Raw genomic sequence first — 22,036 nt, forward strand, 5'->3', positions numbered from 1 at the left:
TGTGCAACAAAGGGGTAGAAAATGGAATAAAGCTGTTTCTTTCAAAAAACAGTTCAACCAGATTTGCTAGCCCAATGCAAGTGGGTTTGTATGAACAGTTAAATAAATTTTGTTAGTAGCTGAAATTCTGTCTATCCGAAATTACAGAAAAATCCATTAGCAACCAGTTACTAAAATGGGATACAAAGGCAGTTTGAAAATGGTCTGTGTGCAAAACTGCATCAGAGTCACTAACATAGAGCCTAAATTACATCTGCATTATAAAATTCTATACTACCATTTCTATGTAGAAAACTGGACATATGCTCAATGTTTACATAACCATGTGTTAATATGCAGATGGGGATGAAGTAATGATACAGTTAGCTGTCCCTATTACGTATGATCATGTGACAAAAAAGGAGACCCTGTCCGAACTATGCATGCATACATGAAGGAAGGTATTATTTAATCATTAAGAAGCTCTGTATCTCACTTCTATATACCTGTCTGAGATGGTGCACAATAATATATATAAACTCAACACAGTGAAAACTATAACAACAAACACCACTATAAGGTATCAATAAAATAATCTGAGTCACTAAAAAAGCCATGCCAGTAAAAACAATCTATGCCATAACAGCACAAGAAATTGAACTGTTCAAAATTATATTGTTAAAACAGTTCTCAGACTAGTATTAATCCCATTTATTTATTTATTTGTTTAGTTATCTATCTATCTATCTATCTATCTATCTATCTATCTATCTATCTATTTATTTATTTATATACCGCCCTCCCCAAAGGCTCAGGTCGGTTTACATAAGAACGAAGAACAATACATAAAGCAATCTATAAACATGTGAATAACCTTACAATAATAATAACTAATAGTTGTAACCATATATAACAATATAACAGTATAAACAATATAGACAATACAACAGTGCAACAGGTCCAGAGCATACTGGAGGAATTCTGAGGGGGGGCAGGGGAGGAGCAGGGGCCCTTCAATCGCTGTTGATTATGTCTGGTTTCAACCAAATGCCTGGTGGAAGAGCTTCTTTTTGCAGGCCCTGTGGAACTGTTTAAGCTCCGTCAGGGCCCTGATCTCCTCCGGGAGCTTGTTCCACAAGGTGGGGGCCAGAACAGAGAATGCTCTGGCCCTGGTCTAGACCAGGTGTACTTCTTTAGGGCCAGGGATCCTTAGCTGGTTGGTAGCGGTGGAGCACAGAGAACTTTGGGGGGCATACACTGGGCCCTGACCGCATATGGCCTTGAAGGTAATTACCAGAACCTTTAGTCTGATCCGGAATTCAACTGGCAACCATTGCAGTTGGTGGAGAATGGGCCGGATGTGGGACTTCCACGGTGTTGCAGTAAGGATCCTGGCCGCTGCATTTTGAACCAGCTGTAGTTTCCGGGTCAAGGCTAAGGGCAAGCCTGCATAGAGCGATTTACAAAAGTCCAGTCTAGAGGTGACCGTCGCATGGATCACTGTGGCTAGGTGTTTCGGGGCCAGGTAGGGCGCTAGTAGCTTGGCTTGGTGGAGATGGTAGAATGCCAGCCGCGCTACCTTTGTGATCTGGGCTTCCATTGTGAGGGAAGCGTCCAGAATCACGCCTAGATTCCTGGTGGAGTGAGCTGTAGAGAGCTGCACACCATCCAGGGCAGGCAGACGCGCTTCCTCACATGAGCCTTTCCTACCCAGCTACAGGACCTCCGTCTTTGAAGGATTGAGTTTCAGATGACTCTGCTTGAGCCATCTCATCACTGCTTCCAGGCAGCTGACTCTCTGGGGGAGAGTCAGGGCGACCATCCATCAGGAGGAAGTGCTGGGTGTCATCTACATATTGACGGCAACCCAGCCCAAACTTCCGTACCAGTTGTGCAAGAGGGCGCATGAAGATGTTGAATATGATAGGAGAGAGGACCGCTCCCTGTGGGACTCCACAAGTAAGTTGCCAGCGGTCTGATGTTTTCTCTCCTATTGCAACCCTCTGTCCACAATCCCGGAGGAAAGAGATCAGCCATTGAAGGGCTGTCCCTCGTATTCTGGCATCGATGAGGTGGTGGGCTAGTAGCTCATGATCGACTGTGTCAAACGCTGCTGAGAGGTTTAGTAATATAAGCAGTGCCGACATGACTCGGTCCAAGGGCCACGGAGGTCATCCATCTGGGCGACTAGCACTGTCACTACCCCATGGCCAGGCCGGAAACCTGACTGGGATGGGTCTAGGACTGAAACTTCTTCCAGGTATTCCATCAGTTGGACAGGTTATAGCCTCCATCTTTGAACAAAATGGATTTCAGCCCCTGACTGTCTGCACTTTGGCATTAGAAAAAGTGTGTTTTGACTGCCACAATACAACATTGGGTGATTGTTTTACATTTCATGAGGAACATCTAACTACAAGTAATAATAAATGCCAGAAAAGTACTAATAAATGCCAGAAAATGAAGAAAAATTTCATTCGGGTGGGGGCAGTTTTCCCAAATGGATTTTTACAGCAGAAAATCTCTTCCAGGAGACCATCATATCTATGTTCAACAGTACAAGTTGTAATGGAATGAAAAGAAACATGCACTATTGGATTTATGATATTCTTTGTGATTGGCCCAGATTCAGCTGAAGGAGCCCAGAAAGTACATTGACTGGAATATGGTGTGTTGTCAGATTTATTTATTTATTTATTTACTGACTGGCTGGCTGGCTGACTGACTGACTTACTTATTTTATATACCACCCTCCCTGAAGCCTCAGGGTGGTTTACATGAAATGGGAACAATACAATTGATTCAGTTTATAGTAATGTGGTAACAACAGTAATAATAACAATATAATGATAACAAACATTGTAGAATATTAGAAACATTGATTAACTGAGGCCCAGTGGTTTGGACGCATCTGTAATTATTGTTATCGGAGGGAAACTTCGGGGTCAGTGGGAAGCAATGGCTCAGATCGACCTCAACCAAATGCCTGGTGGAGGAGCTCCCTTTTGTAGGCCACGCAGAACTGTTCAAGTTCCGTGAGGGCCCTGATTTCCTCTGGGAGCTCATTCCACCAAGTGGGGGCCAGGCTGGAGAAAGCTCTGGTTGAGTTCAAGCGGGCTTCCTTGGGGCCAGGGACCACCAGGAGATTGGAGATGGTAGAGGACAAGGCTCTTTGAGGGGTGTAGGCAGAGAGGTGATCCTTTAGGTATACTGAGCCTAGATTGCGTGTGGCCTTTATGATGATAACCAAAACCTTAAGCTTGATCTGGAATTCAGCCAGAAGCCAGTGCAGCTGATGGAGGATGGGCTGGATGTGGGACCTCTTAGTGTTGCTATGAGGACCCTTGCAGCTGCGTTCTCAACCAGGTGTAATTTACAGATCAAGGATAAAGGCAGGTCAGCATAGAGCAAGTCCAGTCTGGTGCTGAGTTAAGATATTCAGCTGCTGAGATGCTATGAAAACCAAATTGCACAGGACTGAATTCGCACAAAAGTTAGGGTGGGGGTGAGGGTGAGGGAACCCACTATTTGTACGAACAACTGTCCTATACAGGAGTGCTTTTCCTTGAACTCCAGCCAGAAACTCCTCAGTCCCCAGAATGCAATGGTAAGTCCTGGTGACATCATGGAATGCCCACATTACCCCAATCCTTCAGCAGTTGCACTGGCTACCAATCAGGTTTAAGATGCTGGTATTCACTTTCAAGGCCATACATGGTTGAGGTCCCGTGTACCTCAAGGACTATCCGCTTGCCTATACTCCCCAAAGAGTAACTTGCTCCATCCAATCTGGTGATCCCTGGCCCCAAAGAAGTCTGCCTGGCCTCGTCAAGAACCAAGGCCTTTTCACCAGAGCTCCATCTGGTGGAACAAGCTCCCCAACAAGATCAAGGCTCCTTCAGAGCTTAAACAGTTCCAGAACTATTCTGCCAGGCTTTTAGCTGAAGACCAGAAACAGGAGACCTTCCTGCAGCCTGGACTCATCCCTATTAGGCAGCTGTACTGTTCCATTGTTCCCAAGCTCCTGATCTCTCCTCTCTTAACTGCAGCACTTAACTATACAATGCTCTCAAGTCTGCCTGATGTTGACTGTTATGACTGTTGTGATTTGTTCTCACAATTAAAAACAGTTCAATGTATGTTTTTGTCCTTACTGGTTCTATGTACACCACCCTGAGACATCACAGCAAGGGGCGGTATATAAATTAAATGAATAAAATAAATAAGTAAATAGAAACCCATAAGAACAGGGGGCTCCTGCTTCAGGGGATCAAATTGACAGCTAGGAACACAAGATCAGACACTTAACAATATGGAACCCCTTAGTAAAAAGAGTAAAGGTGTGCAATTTTTTTAACTGATATTTTTCAGTTTGGATGCATTGTAAACCACCCCCCCCAAAAAAAAACAACTACAAAATAACTGGATCAAAATACTATAACAGAAGGCTGCATAGAGCTGTGCCAGTAGGGAGCTATCAGTTCCCCATAGACACAGGGAAACAGGCTTGGCTGCCCTCTCCAGTCAGCAGAAGGCAATCAGGGCTGTACCTGCAGGGAGCTCTCAGCTCCCCGCTACCCTGGCTGATACTTGTGCTGATTTCTGCAGTCCCTTTAAAGTTTAAAGCATAAGCCTGCCCGACAAACAGCTTAGCGATAGAAGCAACACATTCAGATTGTTTCAGATTTACCCAAAATTCCTGATTATATCCAGGATTTTCTTGGGATTTTCTTCAGTTTTCCTGAGAAAACCCAGATATATTTGGTTCTGAAATATACCCGAAAAATATCAGTAAGGGTTGTTGGGGGCATATTTCCGGTTCTAGTAGATACAAATGTTTTAAATTTTTAAATGTAGATAAAGAAAAATGCTTTGGTCTGTCAATTAAAGGGGAGTGGATTAGATGACCCTGGAGGTCCCTTCCAACTCTGTGCTCCAATAGCATCCTGAGATTTAACCGAATTGGTACTCAAGTTACAGCAAATGAACAAACCAGTCACATGTAATAGATTCCCCCTTGATATTGGCAGAATAAAGCTCTTATTAATGTATCCAAATAGTATAATCTCTCAACAAGTGGGCTGTAGCAAGGTAAGCTAAATATAGGACAGCTAGTTAGCACTGAGTTTACTTTATAAAAGCCAATATAAAAGCCACTAGCATACAGGCATCAATAATGAAAATATTTTAATGTTCCAATAAACAAACAGACTTTCTTCTTGAAAGGATGTGTCTTTCATTAGGCATAAAAAATGCAATTAAAAAAGAAACCTGAGCCAAAGAAAATTGCCTAGCATCCCCTATAATAATGACTGCCTAATTCTGCAGAAATGAGCAAGGGAATATTAACAGAATGCAGAGACCTATGAAAATATCCAAGGGAAGAGATCCAGGGAATCCATCCAAGAGAATTCTGCAGACATTTTCAGAGAAAACCCAGTGGATAATTTGCTGAAAGAGCGCCAGGGGAATCCCAGAGTTTGTTGCAAAAAAAGGAGTTTTGTGAGACTTTAAAGACTAGGAAGTTTATATTCTAACATAAGATTTCATGGACTACCTGCATTGGATGAAGTGGGCTGTAGTCCACAAAAACTTATGGTTGAATAAATAAACGTTTTTAAGGTGCCACAAGACTCCAGTTTACTTTTACTGAAACAGGACATTTATAATGATTGACTACAATTTGTCAACAGCTCCAGCATGCTGCTGGATTTGGCTCTAGGGTTATCCAAGTAGAGGCAAAGATTAACCACACCTGATGTAAGCAAAGCAGGCTACAACCTGTACAGCAGGAGTCTTTGTGATCTGAGAGCTTGCTTCGAGGTATTGGCACACAATGCCATCATCAAAACTCAAAAGGCTACAACTCTGGGCAAGTCTAGTGGAATATGGCATAATGAAGTACACTGTTCTGCTTAGACAGAGCATGCCTTGAAAGTCAGTGAGGAATGCAAAAATTCCATAGTCCATTCTCTCCTATTGGTACTCAAAATCACAACCAAATTCTGGATATCTACAAAATCTGAAGGCAACTTTATTTACTATGTAATTTCAACTCTAGAGAACAAGCCTGTGAAGGAAATTGGAACAATTTTTTTTAAGTTAGAAGAAGAAGAAGAAGAAAAAGAAGAAGAAGAGTTGGTTCTTATATGCCGCTTTTCTCTACCCAAAGGAGGCTCAGAGTGGCTTACAGTCACCTTCCTTTTCCTTTCCCACAACAGACACCCTGTGCAATTCCAGTATAACTCCAAGTTCCTTCTCAAAGTAGGTAACCCTGCTGCTCAGTTCAAGAAGCCAGTATAGAGCCTGACTTGGCTAGCCCAGGCTAGCCCAATTTCAAGAAGAAGAGTTCTTATATGCCGCTTTTCTCTACCCGAAGGAGGCTCAAAGCGGCTTACATTCGCCTTCCCTTTCCTCTCCCCACCCTGTGAGGTGGGTGAGGCTGAGAGAGCCCTGATATCACTGCTCAGTCAGAACAGTTTTATCAGTGCCATGGCGAGCCCAAGGTCACCCAGCTGGCTGCATGTGGGAGAGTGCAGAATCGAACCTGACATGCTAGATTAGAAGTCCGCACTCCTAACCACTACACCAAATTGGGAGTTAATACTATTCTGAAGCATATCTGACAGCTGTCATAGGCTAATATTTAGAGATGCCAGATACTACTCTGCATTTATAAGCCTATTAACACAGAAACAAAGGCCAATTGCAGAACTACTGAATAAGCTTATTCTGATATGTGTTTCATATATCAAGTAGTTTTATAGTGTGCTAGCTCTGTGGGTGAACTGAACCCTAAAGCAAAGCACTTAGCTGAAACATTTCAACTATGCTCCACTCCAATGAACATCCTTATGCTTCCTATCAGAAGATAATGGCTTCATTGATTTGACAGAATTCTTAAACATCGCCTACATATCCTTCATATTCAGGAGATTGCTTGGATAAAGCTAGTTTCTTGGAGATTCTTCTTGCATATGTTTTGTTTTTGTCTGTATGTCACTCTTTCCTCAGAGCAGCATACTTAGGGACCCAGAAAATTTCCCATTCAGGTTGAAAGATGGAAACGCACCCTAGGCTTCCAGATCCTTCTTTGGCTTTAGCCTCAAGACAGAGTGGTAAAAATTTAAAAACAAACAAACCACTTTTTAATTAACATATATTTATAAGTTCAGAAATAGTTTTCTGGTTAAACTGTGGAACCCCAATGTATATGAGGGACACTCAGAGTATTGATGAACTCAGAGATGCTTGGAAGAACACCATATGCCAATTAAAATCCTTCTGAATTTAGTTCAACACGTTTTAAATAAGTTTGCTACCTCAGTTGCCCCCAAAAAGGAATCAAGATGTTCTAATTTAAATTTGCCACAGTTCATTAGTGGTTGAACAGCAATACTAAAGATGAACTGAATCTGCAAAAATCAGTATTTCAAGCCAACTGTCTATTCAGCTCCTGCTCAATGAACAAGGACAGATTTGCTTTGATTTTTGTATTAAGGACAAATAAGTATGCACAATGGAAATCTATACTTATTCCTGTTAGTGTAACCATAGCCATTTATTTATTTGTTTGTTTGTTTATTTATTTATTTTTTATTTGTTTATTTATTTATTTATTTGTCATACTTCTGTACCGCCCTCCCCGGAGGCTCAGGGCGGTTTACATTATAACAGAGAACCATACATAAAACAGTCTGTAGAACATGTACATCGATAACCAACAATTGCAACCAAACACAACACAGTATAACAGTAAACAATTGTAATACAAACAGGTCCAGGGCTTGTTGATGGGATTCTGAGGGGGGTGGCCTATTGATTGAATTCTGAGGGGGGGTGGGGGGGAGCAGGGGCCCTTGGTCGCTGTAGATTACGTCTGGTCTCGGCCAAATGCCTGGTGGAGGAGCTCCTTTTCGCAGGCCCTGCGGAACTGTTTAAGCTCCGTCAGGGCCCTGATCTCCTCTGGGAGCTCGTTCCACCAGGTAGGGGCCAGAACAGAGAATGCTCTGGCCCTGGTCGAGACCAGACGGACTTCTTTAGGGCCAGGGATCCTTAGCTGATTGGAGGCAGTAGAGCGTAGAGCTCTTTTGGGGGCATAGGCAAGGAGGCGGTCCCTCAGGTACACTGGGCCCTGACCGCATATGGCCTTGAAGGTAATTACCAGAACCTTTAGTCTGATCCGGAATTCAACTGGTAACCATTACAGCTGATGGAGAATAGGCGGGATATCGGACCTCCACGGTGTTGCCGTAAGGATCCTGGCTGCTGCATTTTGAACTAGTTGTAGTTTCCGGGTCAGGGCTAAGGGCAGGCCTGCGTAGAGCGAGTTACAAAAGTCCAGTCTAGAGGTGACCGTCGCATGAATCACTGTGGCTACGTGTTCCGGGGCCAGGTAGGGCGCTAGTAGTTTGGCTTGGTGGAGATGGTAGAATGCCAGCCACGCTACCTTTGTGATCTGGGCCTCCATTGTGAGGGAGGCGTCCAGAATCACGCCTAGGTTCCTGGCGGAGTGAGCCGTAGAGAGCTGCACGCCATCCAGGGTAGGCAGGTGCGCTTCCTCGCATGGGCCCTTCCTACCTAGCCACAGGACCTCCGTCCTTGAAGGATTGAGCTTCAGACGACTCTGCTTGAGCCATCTCGTCACTGCTTCCAGGCAGCTGGCTAATGCTTCTGGGGGAGAGTCAGGGTGGCCATTCATCAAGAGGAAGAGCTGGGTGTCATCTGCAAATTGATGGCAACCCAGCCCAAACTTCCATACAAGCTGTGCGAGAGGGTGCATGAAGATGTTGAATAGGATAGCTCACCTACAACTTTAACAATAACCAAAAACACTTGGCATTCAAACCCACAGGGGTTCTATTGATCCATTATGTCCTGGGACATATGGGCCCATTATGCACGGGCCATAATGCCCGTGCTGGTGGCAGCAGTGCTTCGGTTAAAATCACCGATAACACTCGCTGCCGCGGCCAGCGCGGGCACCTCTCAGCCCAGGGCTACAGAAGGCCCATGTTAAGTGACCACAGGATCTTCCGTAGCTTCCTGGGTAAGCTGGAGCTGCGGCGGGCTGGCGCTGTGCGTAATCGGCAGCACCAGCCTTGTCAACCCGTCCAGCTCCAACCCTACGGTGTCCCTGTAGGGACACCGCATGCCCCTGTGGGCTCCTCAGAACCTTGGAGCTGGCTGGGGCAACCCCCTTCCCCCCACCTGGGCTTGTGGAGGGGGCCTGGGCCCCTCCACTCCCTCCCCGGGCTGTCCAAACCTCCCCCCCTGCTTACCTTCTGGTCCCAGTGTTCAGCGCATGCGCGCTACACCGGAGCAGCCCAGCATGCCCCATCCCCGTGCATACATCCCCGTGCAACATCACGGCGGAAGCACGCAGTAGCTGCCACTATGCATAAGAGGCCATGGAAAAGAATCAGAAGAATCAGCAAACACAGCATGGAATAGGGGAGGGAGTTCTCTATTCAATATCAAGCAAAATAAGCAATGAAAATTTATTCTCAGCTGCTTTTAAATTGGCTTCATTCAAGATTTTAATCCTTGCAATTTTTTATTTTACAAAAAGATTGTCCACTTTCCAATCTTCAAGTCCACTACCAAACTAGGGTACTTTTGCACAACTCATTTCACTGGAAGTGAAATAGAAATTGGGATTCCATTCAACATTTAATACAGTGCTGTTTTCTGCATAGAAACCTTCCAATGCCTGCCCTGTGGGCAAGATACTGCCATATGTTATTAAAAAGCAAGCCCTATTCAGCAAAAGTCCTGTTTTTATTTGCAAATTTTCTTTTATTTCTTTGTTTTACAGCTTAATCAATGACCTATCCAGCCAACAATAGCATTTTTAAATCCACTGTTAAGTACTCATTCATACTGGGATGGGGAGATAAGTATTTCACTTTGAAGATAAAGCCACTGTTTATTTATTTTTTATGGATAAAGTTTTGTAATCATGCTATATCAATAATGAAAAATATCAAAAGGTGCAAAGAGTTAAAAGAACCAATGGGGTGAGTTCATGAATGCCATGTTTGGAGGAAGAAATCCTAAAGTAATTAAAGTAAAAGTAATTAAATATGAAGGGAAGAAAACTTAATAAGACGCCAGCCTAGGGAAACCTCAATCATGCTTTATCTAGACAACCTTAGTTTTATGTTAAACTAAGGTGAGAAAAACAGAATGGCTTGTCAAATAATACTAGATACTCTGTTAACATTTAGTGAACTAATCATGGCCATTCCAAACTGAATAGCTAGTGCTGAAGCAACCTAAAAATGCTTGGACCATGTAAGAATGACACAACTACCACTCCCATCATGGGAGGTATGGATTCAAAGTGCTGCAGTGGACGTTGAAAAGTTCACTGTTCTGTTTAGGAATTAACTACGTGTTTCACATAACTGTTTAGAGCAACAGTAAATGTGCTTAAACCCCAGTTGGAAGTGGGCTTTAAGTGTCCAAAAAATCACTTACAATCACGGACACTCATTATTATTGAAAACCAGGATACAATAATATACAGTAACGTGTGCCCTACCAATCAACTCAGCAAAGTTTGAAGCCTTCCTCCAACTAACCACCCTTCTTCAAACGTAAGTGGCTCTGCCTCCAAAGGAAAATCCATACTGCTTTTGCTATAGAGCTGGGGACTGCATGTTTGTCCCTTTTCCTACATTTTGAGGAGGGGGAAGTACACATTAAAAATGTTTAATGTTGGCCTACTTAGTGATGGTAAGACTGCTGCTTATATGAGTACCTACCGGATGGGGCAAAATGAGTTCCCAGTTCTCACTAGTGTCCTTTGTCTAATCTAGTTGTTTATATAGAGCCTTAAACATTTATATATGGAACCTAACATTTACAATCTGTAATATTTACTATCCAACTCTGTGGATGATAACATGCAGTATATGTTTGTTTGTTTTAGTGATGCTGGGGTGATTTTTACCTGGACTACAGGTAATACACTATACAGAAGTCTCCCCTCAAAGTCAACTTGGAGATTCCAATTGTTGCAGAATGCTGCAGCTCAATTATTATCAAGAACTAGATAACCCACACATATTATTCCCTTTGACAGCCCATCAGTTACCAGGCTCAAATCAAGATATTGGCTATCACACATAAAACCCATTGTGGCCTTCTACATATCATGTAGAACTGCCTCTCTTCCACCATAACAGCTTTTCTCATCTGAAAAGAGCCCCTGCAAATGCCTCCATGCAAATAGACAGCATCAACAACAGCCTGTACATGTGAATTATCTGTTGCTGCCCCCCCCCCTATGGAATGGCCTGCCCAATTAAGTTAAGGCTTCCACTCATTTAGCAATCTGTGAACAATGCAAAACTGAATTACTCAGAAGGGCACTTTTATAAAGGTTACATTGTCACAGAATAGTTTGGAAAAATGCTTTAATAAAGGAAAATCAAGAGACTGTGGACAATCTCTATATATAGTAATATATACTTACACTATATAGTAAGTACTATCAGTTGGTGTGATATCCTACAATGTAATTTCTGCATTCTTTAAAACAGGTTTTTACAACCTTTAAACCATGAAGGAACGCCTGAAATATTCTCCAGGTTTTGAGTAATCCCAGAATATGCCAGCTGCCACTCCTCTCTGCCATGCCCCCAGAAGTCACAGGTTTACAGTGTACATGCTTGTTAAATAAAAAGTTTGTTGCATTGTTGTGTCTAAACAAAATAAAGGAAGCATTCATCTTAATTGTCATAAAGCCCATCATACAAAACAGCAATTCTCCTCAGGGAAATGATCTGTGTGATTTGGAGATCACTTATATTGCCAGCCTCCAATGGGGACCTGGAGATCCCCTGGAATTACAGCTCATATCCAGACTACAGAGATAATTTCCCTTGAAAAAATGGCTGCATTGACGGATACACTCTGTGGCATTGGCCACAGTCCTCTCCTTGAATATTTGAATCCCTTTGTTTACAACAGCCTTTCTCCAGCCATTTCTAAGAATTCTGAGAGGGGGAAGGAGAGGAGCTAATAGGGGAATGCAGGAGATTCAGCTCTTCCCTCCCATTTTGTTTCCATTGTGTGTAGATTCAACAAGGCTACCACAGATCAGAGAGATGATCAGAAACATATACTTTAAAAGTATTCAATCCCATCCCCCAACTGGGGCAACCTCTCTGGGGCTCTGAGATTCAAGGCAGGACATCCAATAAGGAGTATAATGGGATTAGGATTGGGGAAAATGTAAAACCAGGGAACAATCTAAAACAAAGCTGAAACAAAGAAGAAGAATTAACAGTACATGTTTAAGTCCAGTGGCACCTTTGAAACCAACAAAGTTTTATTCAAGGTATGAGTTTTTGTGTGTGTGCACACGAAAGTTCACACTTGGAATAAAACTTTATTGGTCTTAAAGGTGCTACTGGTCTCAAAATTTGTCCTGCTGCTTCCGGCCAACACGGCTACCCACCTGAATCCAGCACATGTTAAAACAGTCGTTTTTCTACAGTTCCTACTGACAGGTTCTCTGTATCAGATTTCTGGTTTGGAATCTGTTAAGAGATTTAAAAATGGAACCAAAACAAAGCCAGACAATGACATCCAATCTCTTGATTCCTTAAATTAGTTGTACTGTTGTCTGGAGAACTGAAAACTTCAAAACTGGTACTGTTTTCTAGAGAGTTGACCATTCAGTTTATGAAACACAACACCAAAACATCAGACCTTATGTTTACTCACCAAACCGTTTTCTTGTCCACCAGTGAGGCTCTTTAATTGCTGAGAATCTCACATCAGGATGTAACCTTAGCCGGTCATAAAGGTCTGTTGTTCCACACTTTGGCTGGCCTATGATGTAGAAATGTGGAAGACAGCGCAGCCGATAGTGCTTGTCCTTGTAATGATACAAATGGTTCCAAAATACCTTTCTAAGGTAATCAAATATTGTCCGAAAACGTTTGGAATACAATGCATAGGAGTTTGTAGCATAGGGATCTGTTGTCATGTTCCCACTGTATTCTTCATACCAACAAGGACTCTTGCTGTTTGGAAGAAACTTGTTAGGAATTATTGAGAACATCTGCAATAAAGAGAATAAACACTTTAGTTAAGAGCAACACACACAAAAAACATATTTGCATTTCGAGTCACAATAATCCCAGTGTTTGCACACTCTAGACATTTTAATGCTTAACTGCTATACAGACACAAGAACAGAAGAATGTGCAGAGCTCAGAGCTCTAGCTTTTAAAATCAAACCGGGTTTCTTAGCATTAATCCTTCATTCAATGGAGAATTATCAAGCTCTAACAGAAAGAATAAAGGTAAAGGTAAAGGTAAAGGTAAAGGTATCCCCTGTGCAAGCACCAAGTCATGTCTGACCCTTGGGGTGACGCCCTCTAGCGTTTTCATGGCAGACTCAATACGGGGTGGTTTGCCAGTGCCTTCCCCAGTCATTACCGTTTACCCCCCAGCAAGCTGGGTACTCATTTTACCGACCTTGGAAGGATGGAAGACTGAATCAACCTTGAGCTGGCTGCTGGGATCGAATTCCCAACCTCATGGACAGACAGCTTCAGACAGCATGTCGCTGACTTACCACTCTGCGTCACAAGAGGCTCTAACAGAAAGAATACTGACTGCCAATTCTAACATATCACATGAGAGGACAATCAAAATGCTTCTATGTGGACACCACTTCATATCAGGGACTATAACACTGGAATTTAAACTGTTACATTAAAAATAAAAAATATTTACCGCCTTGCAAGGGTCTTATTACTTCCATGACTATGTGACATCTTCATGTCAGGAACCAAAGAAAATGGAGTGGAAAAGTCATGGCAGAGATAAAGAGTGGGAAATCCAATATGAGGATTATTCGCAGTGCAGTCCTGTTTAGTCAACACAAATTCTGCTTTCTAGCTTGCTTCTGATGTGCCACGTCTATAACTAGTTTACACTGGAGATTAGCTGTTCTGGAAGCAGCATATAATGTTTTACAAACATTTTAGAGTGGCCTTAGAGGACACTTTATGATTTTTTTTATGCACAGGGTAGGTAGGCATCTCCTGCAGATCCAGTATCTGGCATTATTATCAGAATTGAGAACTCATATGAATGGTTCTATTAATCTTAAAACATTATGTCTAATGAAATTTTTTTTTAAAGATGTGAATGACGAAACAGTAATGAAAAGCTATGGCTGTCACTGAGAGCCAGTATGATGAAGCGATTAGTATGCTGAAATAGTATTCAGGAGATACAAGTTTGAATCCCAACTCTACTGTGAAAGTTTGCTGAATGACTTTGAGCCAGGCACATTCTCAACCTGACATACATCACATGGTTGTTATGAAGATAAAATGCAGCAGAGGAAATGGCGTAAGCTGCTCTGGGTCCCCACTTGGAGGGGGGGACAATGTATAAATTAATTAAATAATGAATACTTAAATTGCTCACCAATTCATATATAAAGGTTAAGGTTAAAGGTATCCCCTGTGCAAACACCAGGTCATGTCTGACCCTTGGGGTGACGCCCTCTAGCGTTTTCATGGCAGACTCAATACGGGGTGGTTTGCCAGTGCCTTCCCCAGTCATTACCGTTTACCCCCCAGCAAGCTGGGTACTCATTTTACCGACCTCGGAAGGATGGAAGGCTGAGTCAACCTTGAGCCGGCTGCTGGGATTGAACTCCCAGCCTCATGGGCAGACAGCTTCTGACAGCAGGACTGCTGCCTTACCACTCTGCGCCACAAGAGGCTCTTCTGCGCCACAAGAGGCTCTAATTCATATATAAGACTTACCAATTCATATATACAGTGTCAGCGCCAACACCGTAAATAAAGAAAAAAACCTTTTCTCCTTATACTCACATGCAACTCTTGTTTCTTCAGATCTTCTAAGTGCGGATAATGTCTGGGTATGAATTCAATATTTGAAGTAATAGTGTCAATAATTACTTTAATTTGTGGATAGTCCTTGGCATATGAAATATTCATTTTAGATGTCTGGAAATGATCTTTCACATCACAGAAAGTCCCACTGTCCATTAAGTTTGAACTGCTAGAAAAAGCTCCATAATGGAATGTGGGCAGTATCAGCAGGAGGCCATGTTTGGCGCCAGTCAGTATATAAGATGCCATCACTAGCATCATTATTAATAATCCAAACATTAAGCTGCACAGCTTTCCTTTCTTCAGGCAAAACAGTCCTGTCCAGCTGTCACTGTGATCAGTCCTTACTTCCAGAACTGCAAGCAAGTTCATCTGTTTGCTATCCAAGTGCAACAGAACTTTATTTTCTCTTTTGCAAAGATGACAATTTTTGTTATTGTGCCTCGGCCCTCAGCACCTGGGACAATGTTTGTGCAAGTCATTTGGTAACAGTGCTATGCGACAATGAATACAATGCTTCAGACCATTAGAATACTGGTGAGATGTGCTGCTGACAGTCATCAGGCAAGAAGTTCAGGTGGATGAATGTAATTTCCATGTACACCTTGTGCAGCCAGATAAAGATGCTCCCATGTAAAAAGATCAATGATAGCTAAAACAGATTCAATAAATATAGATTCAATATATATATTTCTTAGGTGTAAATATACTGTAGCCTGGACATATTTTTAAGAATTTGGCTTGATGGGATAAAGTTAAAAAGACAAATAAGAATCCTGTTCAGGTTTTTCCCATTGAACAAAATGTAGTGAATGGGATTTCATTCTTCAGAGTAAAGAGACATACAAAACAAAATGAATGCATTGTCCTTGGATCCTTCCAAAGGTAAATAAAATTTTAAAAGGTTTTTGAGGTTTAGCTATGTTCCTTTAATGTGCGTTTTCCAAGACAGAAAAATTCTTCAGAGACCTTCATCTTCATCATGCCAATTTAAAAAGTTTTGTTGATCAAGCTGAAAAAGAAAAGCAAAAAACAAAATAAATATGGGTGCACAAAATTTCTATCAAAACTCTGAATTGTTTTTTAAGACAAACAACTAAATAGTGGAAATGTTAGCTTTGGTTGAAATTCCTTTGCTAAAATGAAACAGGAAATGGATGCTTGGTGGAAGTAAGATGTTTGGGAAAGTGTGGGAAGACAAAGCTATAGCAGAAAGATAAAATTATCTAGCAAAAAACTGTGCAGTGAGTGAAAATGATGGAGGAAAGTAATTAATGGCAGCATTTGAGGATGAACCGTCTTAAGGGAAGCTGTCCTGGAGGAGAAAGCAGAGGGCTAAGTGAACAAGAATACATTTGTAACAGTATGATGAATCTCTCAAAAGTGTGGTGGTAAGGTAGTTTAGGATTACTAATAAATAAAACTCATTCCTCATTCTAGTTCCTGCATGTGCACACTAATTCCTTATAGAAAGTTCATTAGCAAATGCTCTACAAAGCAGAAACACCTCTGGAAATGAGTTGCTCCTTTTTTTGAGATCAATAAAATATATGGTCTTACCCTAAGAAGCACATTAAAGGTAAAGGTAAAGGTATCCCCTGTGCAAGCACCGAGTCATGTCTGACCCTTGGGGTGACGCCCTCCAGCATTTTCATGGCAGACTCAATACGGGGTGCCTTCCCTAGTCATTACCGTTTACCCCCCCCCCCAGCAAGCTGGGTACTCATTTTACCGACCTCGGGAGGATGGAAGGCTGAGTCAACCTTGAGCCAGCTGCTGGGATTGAACTCCCAGCCTCATGGACAGACAGCTTCAGACAGCATTTCTGCTGCCTTACCACTCTGTGCCACAAGAGGCTCATTAAGAAGCACATTAAATGACTGCAAAGAAATGACAAGATGACAAAAATAGTATATTTCAAGAGTTAAAGAGAAAAGTAATGTTATAGGATCATATTAACTTGTTTCTAGCACGCAATAAAGGAAAGAACTCTTTGAGCTTTGTATGTGCAGCACTGACACGTCTGGGGTGAATCAAACCATCCTCCAGGTAGCCTTTCACCAATGGATAAGCCACTTAATTTGAAGAAGGATCCCTGGGCTAAAAAACTACAAATGCCAGCAAAAGGGGGCAGTGTGCAAACATTTTAATTAATTAATTATTAGATCAATAAACTTTGCTTGGTGGAGTGGTAGGACAGACCGTGATTCAACACTCCCCCCCCCCCCAGATAAAGCCATAATGGTTTCACTCCAAAACCCAACAATAAATATAAAACTTTCTTCTTTGTCCTTTGGAATGGAGTCTAAATTATATGAATGACTTAAATTATATGATTCTGCATTCCTTAAATTACATAAATATATTTAACATAATTAGTATTCAATGAGACTTAGATGGATTTTTTAAAATAAAAATAAAGCCAATCACAATGCTTTCAAAGTATCTTTGAAACGGATTTCTTTTTGCTCACTTAAATTTACCAAAACAAGCCTAAAAGAGAACAAACTAAGCAATCCTTGCAATTATAGCAATATTTCACACACCTTGTAATAAAATACTGATCCCTTGTCAGAAAGCTAAATGAGAAATGCACTTCAAAAAATTCATGTGCTCACAGGTCTCCTATCACAGAACTGCAGGCATCCTAGGAAAATTGAATTTTTTAGGGTCTTTAGAACACAGCAATAATCAAGGCTCTAGAAACAGAGGAATGGACATAAGATTTTCTTCCTGGCTCCACTGCAAAAACCATTTAAGGATCAAGAGGCAGGAGCCTTCAATAAAATGTTTATTTTATTTTCAATCCCTTCAACCCTATGTTAGTGAAATTGTGGATAAAATGAAAACAGAACCAATCAATAAAACAATAAATCCTAACATCATGTAAAAATGTATGAAAGAAATCTAGCACAAGCTTTCAGCCAGCCCAGATCATTTGAATAATATAATTACAAGAGCACTGAACGTCAGAGTTGACAGAGTTTGGGATTTTTTTTAGCAACCAAATAATTAGCAACTGTAACGAAAGCTGTAGGAATAACCTAGACCAATCATGTGATAAAACTGTTTCTGTTATAGTATAATGGGTTATCTGAATAAAAACTAAATAGGTTAACATCTAACAAAAATCCCAGTTCATACAATCTGTCAAAGAAAGCATTTGTACTCGATGATAAAAATAAGTATTTCCTCATTAGATGTATTAGTTGACCTAGAGGTTATACTAAGGGCCTTTTCGCACAGGGATCTTTGTTGCAAATTGTTTGCGGAATGAAAAATCGCCATTTAAAATAGTGGAATTCGTCGTTATGCATACCTGCCTTTGTAGTGGAATCAGTTGCGTTTTTTAGCGTTTCCCACAGGCTTCCGGTCTCGGCAGAAATCGCTAGAAAGGAAGCGCTATTGCCAAGCTCGTCCCGCCCCTGGCCGTCAAGCAGCCAATGGGCAGCCGTTAGCATGCTCCCAAACAGCCCCTTTCCCTTTAAGAAAGGTTTTTTAAAAAAAAAAAACGACCCATAGCAATGAATCTAGGTAGATTCGTTGCTACGGAGAGACCCATCCAGCTGCCTAATGTGAGCTGTCGTTTGATTGTATGATCATTTGCACGCTGCCTCGAGTGATAAAAAAAAAAATCCCCCCCCCCTCTCACGGGCACGATTTTCGGCTGAATTTATTTGTAAAAAATAAAGGGACTTTATTTCAGCAAACGGGCTTTTCAGTGGTTTGTGCTTAGTGACTAAAGGTGAAGGACTGAAGCCAGGGAAGCCTCTAAACAGAAAGAGGCTCGCCGGTGCGTTTATCCCCGCTCGCTCGGAGAAAAAAAAATGGCGATCGCTTCGCCGGAAGTTTGGAGGAGAGAGCCAGGGGGAGGGACTTTGAAGAACCAGCAACAATGGTAACGCACAGATCTTTAGCGCTACTGTTGCAGATTGGTTGCAGGAGTGTATCGCTATCCGGAGGGTGAATCCACTTTTCTGGATTCCCCTGAAAGCGCCACAACGAAGCGCTTTTTGCTGATTGGTTTCAGGATTGTTGCAGATTGTCTACGACGTCGTGGGTTATGTCAAATTAGTAGCGTTTCCAAATAGCAACCATTCTGCTACTTTGAAGCCGTGCGAAATGGCCCTAAGAATATTTTAATCATATCTCAATGGCATATTTCCATGTGACTGATTGTAAGATGCACAGTTCAATTTCTAATCTAATTACTGAGTAGGAGTCACAATTGGGAATTCTCAAAATGGTTTTGAAGAAGCTCTTTTGCAGCCTCTCAGGTATTTTTCAGGTATGAATACTGAATACTGGTATGGTATTCAGATTCAGTAAATATCCGGGATGCTGAATTTGTTTGGCTCCATTTGCTGACAAATAGCAAGTTTCTAGCTGAATAAATAACCACAATATACTGATCACGTATTTTTCCAGGAGGTATTCTGCACGGAGCCAAATAAAACAGTTTAAAAAAAACAACCAGTTTAGACCGCTTTATTATATTACAATCGTTGTTCTGCATTGAATATAGTCTGTTGAAAAACTACGTTGCAATGCTCTCTGCATGAAACAATTCATAGCCCTACCCCCTGTAGTTTTGCCAACTCCGCTTTGTTCTCTAATGCAGTCACTAATCTGCATAACTAAAGGAGCTTCTCTGCATTACTAATAGAACGTCTCAGGCAGGCAGGAGAGAAATGAATCGGCAGGAGAGAAATGAATCAGTGAAAAGCATCTTTCAGAAACAACACTTAAAAGACGCTTAAAGCAGCGAAGAGGCAGTTCACCATGCAGAGCAAAATCAGATTTGGGGAGTAAATTCACTCTTCTGTGCAGAGATCAGAAAAACAATGATGTATTTAGTGAGTTTTCATCAGCTTATCCATCATACAGAAGAGGCCCAGGTGTTTTTTTTTTTTTTTTTGGCATGTATTAGCCAAATGCACACCTCTATTACAGACAAAAGGCAACTATATGTTATCCAACACCTAATAATTATACCAGCAAATAGTAGTGCCTGAAGGATATCATTATGTTTTTCAATAGTGTAGAATTCAACATACCCAGAAGAGACCTTCAGAAATGTATATCATTTCAAATTTTGAAAGGAGACTCTTTAGATAAAGCTATAAGCAGTATTAATTAGAAGTTTGTGTACATACGGTATATGTATAAATAAGTACCCTCACATAAAAATGCTAGGGATCATTTCTAAAGGATAATTCATAGAAAAAGGATAGATCACTGGATTTTAATGGCTCTAACTGGATTTTAATTAAGACAATAATGGGAAAGGAAGTGACAAAAATGAAAGCATTTACTAATGAGCAAATCGGCTAAATCTGAAGAAACAAATCTGGTGAGAAGAGTTATGAACGGGCAATACAGATTTTTCTATGAACCTCAAAATCACCTTAGCTTTGCAGAAAAACATGGGATCTACAAAGAATAAGGGGGGGGGAAGGGTTTAAAACACCCAAATGATAAAGAACAGCCTATAGCTTTAAACAATAGATGCTCTCAATGAATGTTACTAGGCAACAGCAGAATTCCAAGGCTTCCTTCTGTCAATGAAATGCAAAAGGAGGGGGCAGGGCCCTTTCCAGGTCTGTTTTGGCCTTTAAAGGAAGACTCATTGGGGCCAGATCTGGCTAGGATTAGCAGGCTAGAAAATTCCTGAAGATTTTGCAATGGAATCTGATGAGGGCAAGGCTTGGGGAGGAGAGAGACCTCAGCTAGGTATTATGCCATAAAGTCCACCCTCCAAAGTAGCCATTTACTTCAGGGGGTACAGACCTGGGTCATCTGGAAGCAACCTTTGGGTGACTTGAAGCCACCCAACTTGCATGACTCATCTAGGCCTGGCTGCTTGCTATTTTTCAACAATGGACACTCTATGTAAGCCAACAAAGTATAGCAGTTAGAGTTTCAGAGTTAGGTTTGGAAGACCTGCGTTCAAATCCTCATCTTACTATGCAAGGTCACTGGATGATTATGGACCAGTCACATACTTTCAGGCTAATCTATCTCACAAGGTTGTTGTAAGGATAAAAAGAAGGCAAGGATAATAATGTTAGCTGCTCTGGTTTCCACTGTGGAGAAAGGTTGGATATAGGCTTGTGCGCTTCAGCTGCCAAAGTGGCCGTTCAGTCCTCAAGTGGCCAGCCCTGTGGCCCAAGGGGGAAGGGCGGCGCCAGCACACCAGTCAGCGCATGCATACTTGCGCAGAGCTCTGAGCCTGCAGGCAGACGCTGGGTTGCATGCCGCCACCAGTGCGCCCCTCCCCCCCCGGTGGTACTGGCCACTTTGGGCTTGAACAGCCTCTTCGGCGGCCAAAGCACACAAGCCTAGTATAAATGAAATAAATAATAAGTATAGCTGAAGATGGGAGGCACATAAAGGGTATTTTGTTGAATGGCTGAGAAGAAGAAAATGAGCAAGGGAAAGAGGAGAGTATATGGGGGTTGTCAAAGGGAAAGAAAGAGGAAATAGTTTGGGGAAGGGTTATAAGGAAATTGAGGCGCCACCCCCACAAGGCCTTGACGGTTCCTAAAATGCAAGTGAGCATGGTTCAGTGACTGGCGCTACACAGTAGCAGTAGTAATTTGTAGTCATTATTTGTATATGACTATAGGCCTTTACAAAATGACAATACACATTTACAAGATATATTTGATAAGATAAAAGCAAGTCCTTGTGGGCCACTTCTGTGGGAAGTTATAACATTGTTGGGAGAAGTTCAGAAAATTGAGAGAAGTCACCCAAAATAATAGAGTAAGATTACTACAATGATAATTTACAAGGGTTTATTTTACTGTTGCATAAAAGTACATTCACTCTCTAAGCAAACCTAGGAAATATTATGGTATTCTTAATTAGCATGGAGAAAGAAAACTTGAATAGTCCTTAAAAATACCAAAACTAGATCCAAACTTGATAGGAACAGCCAGCAGCCTGTTCTAAAGAACATATCCCTTTGTGGAGGTCAGCTGACCAGATACCTTATATTCTAAAAGTCAAAACACATGTTGAACTTGGACTCAGTGGACTTTAAATAGCAACTCCTGATGAAACTTAAAAAGCTCGCAAGAACATCTACTCAGTGGTTGTGGTGTGAGCCTCTTGGGGAATGTCTACCATGAAAGACTAACCATAAATAGCATTGTGCA

General features: G+C 41.7%; 1 protein-coding gene across 1 annotated transcript in view; it reads right to left on the reverse strand.

Annotated features, from left to right (window-relative positions):
- Positions 1-22,036, reverse strand: part of CHST15 (carbohydrate sulfotransferase 15) — an 88,237-nt gene that overhangs the window by 21,233 nt on the left and 44,968 nt on the right. The window contains exons 2-3 of the mRNA XM_077350024.1: positions 14,853-15,885; positions 12,718-13,057 (exon numbers count right to left, since the gene is read on the reverse strand). Coding sequence (XP_077206139.1) covers positions 12,718-13,057; positions 14,853-15,245 — 733 coding nt within the window. The 5' untranslated portion in view covers positions 15,246-15,885. The remainder of the gene's footprint in view (positions 1-12,717; positions 13,058-14,852; positions 15,886-22,036) is intronic.

The sequence above is a fragment of the Paroedura picta genome, chromosome 8 (assembly GCF_049243985.1).
Source record: "Paroedura picta isolate Pp20150507F chromosome 8, Ppicta_v3.0, whole genome shotgun sequence".
NCBI classification, from domain to species: Eukaryota; Metazoa; Chordata; class Lepidosauria; order Squamata; family Gekkonidae; genus Paroedura; species Paroedura picta.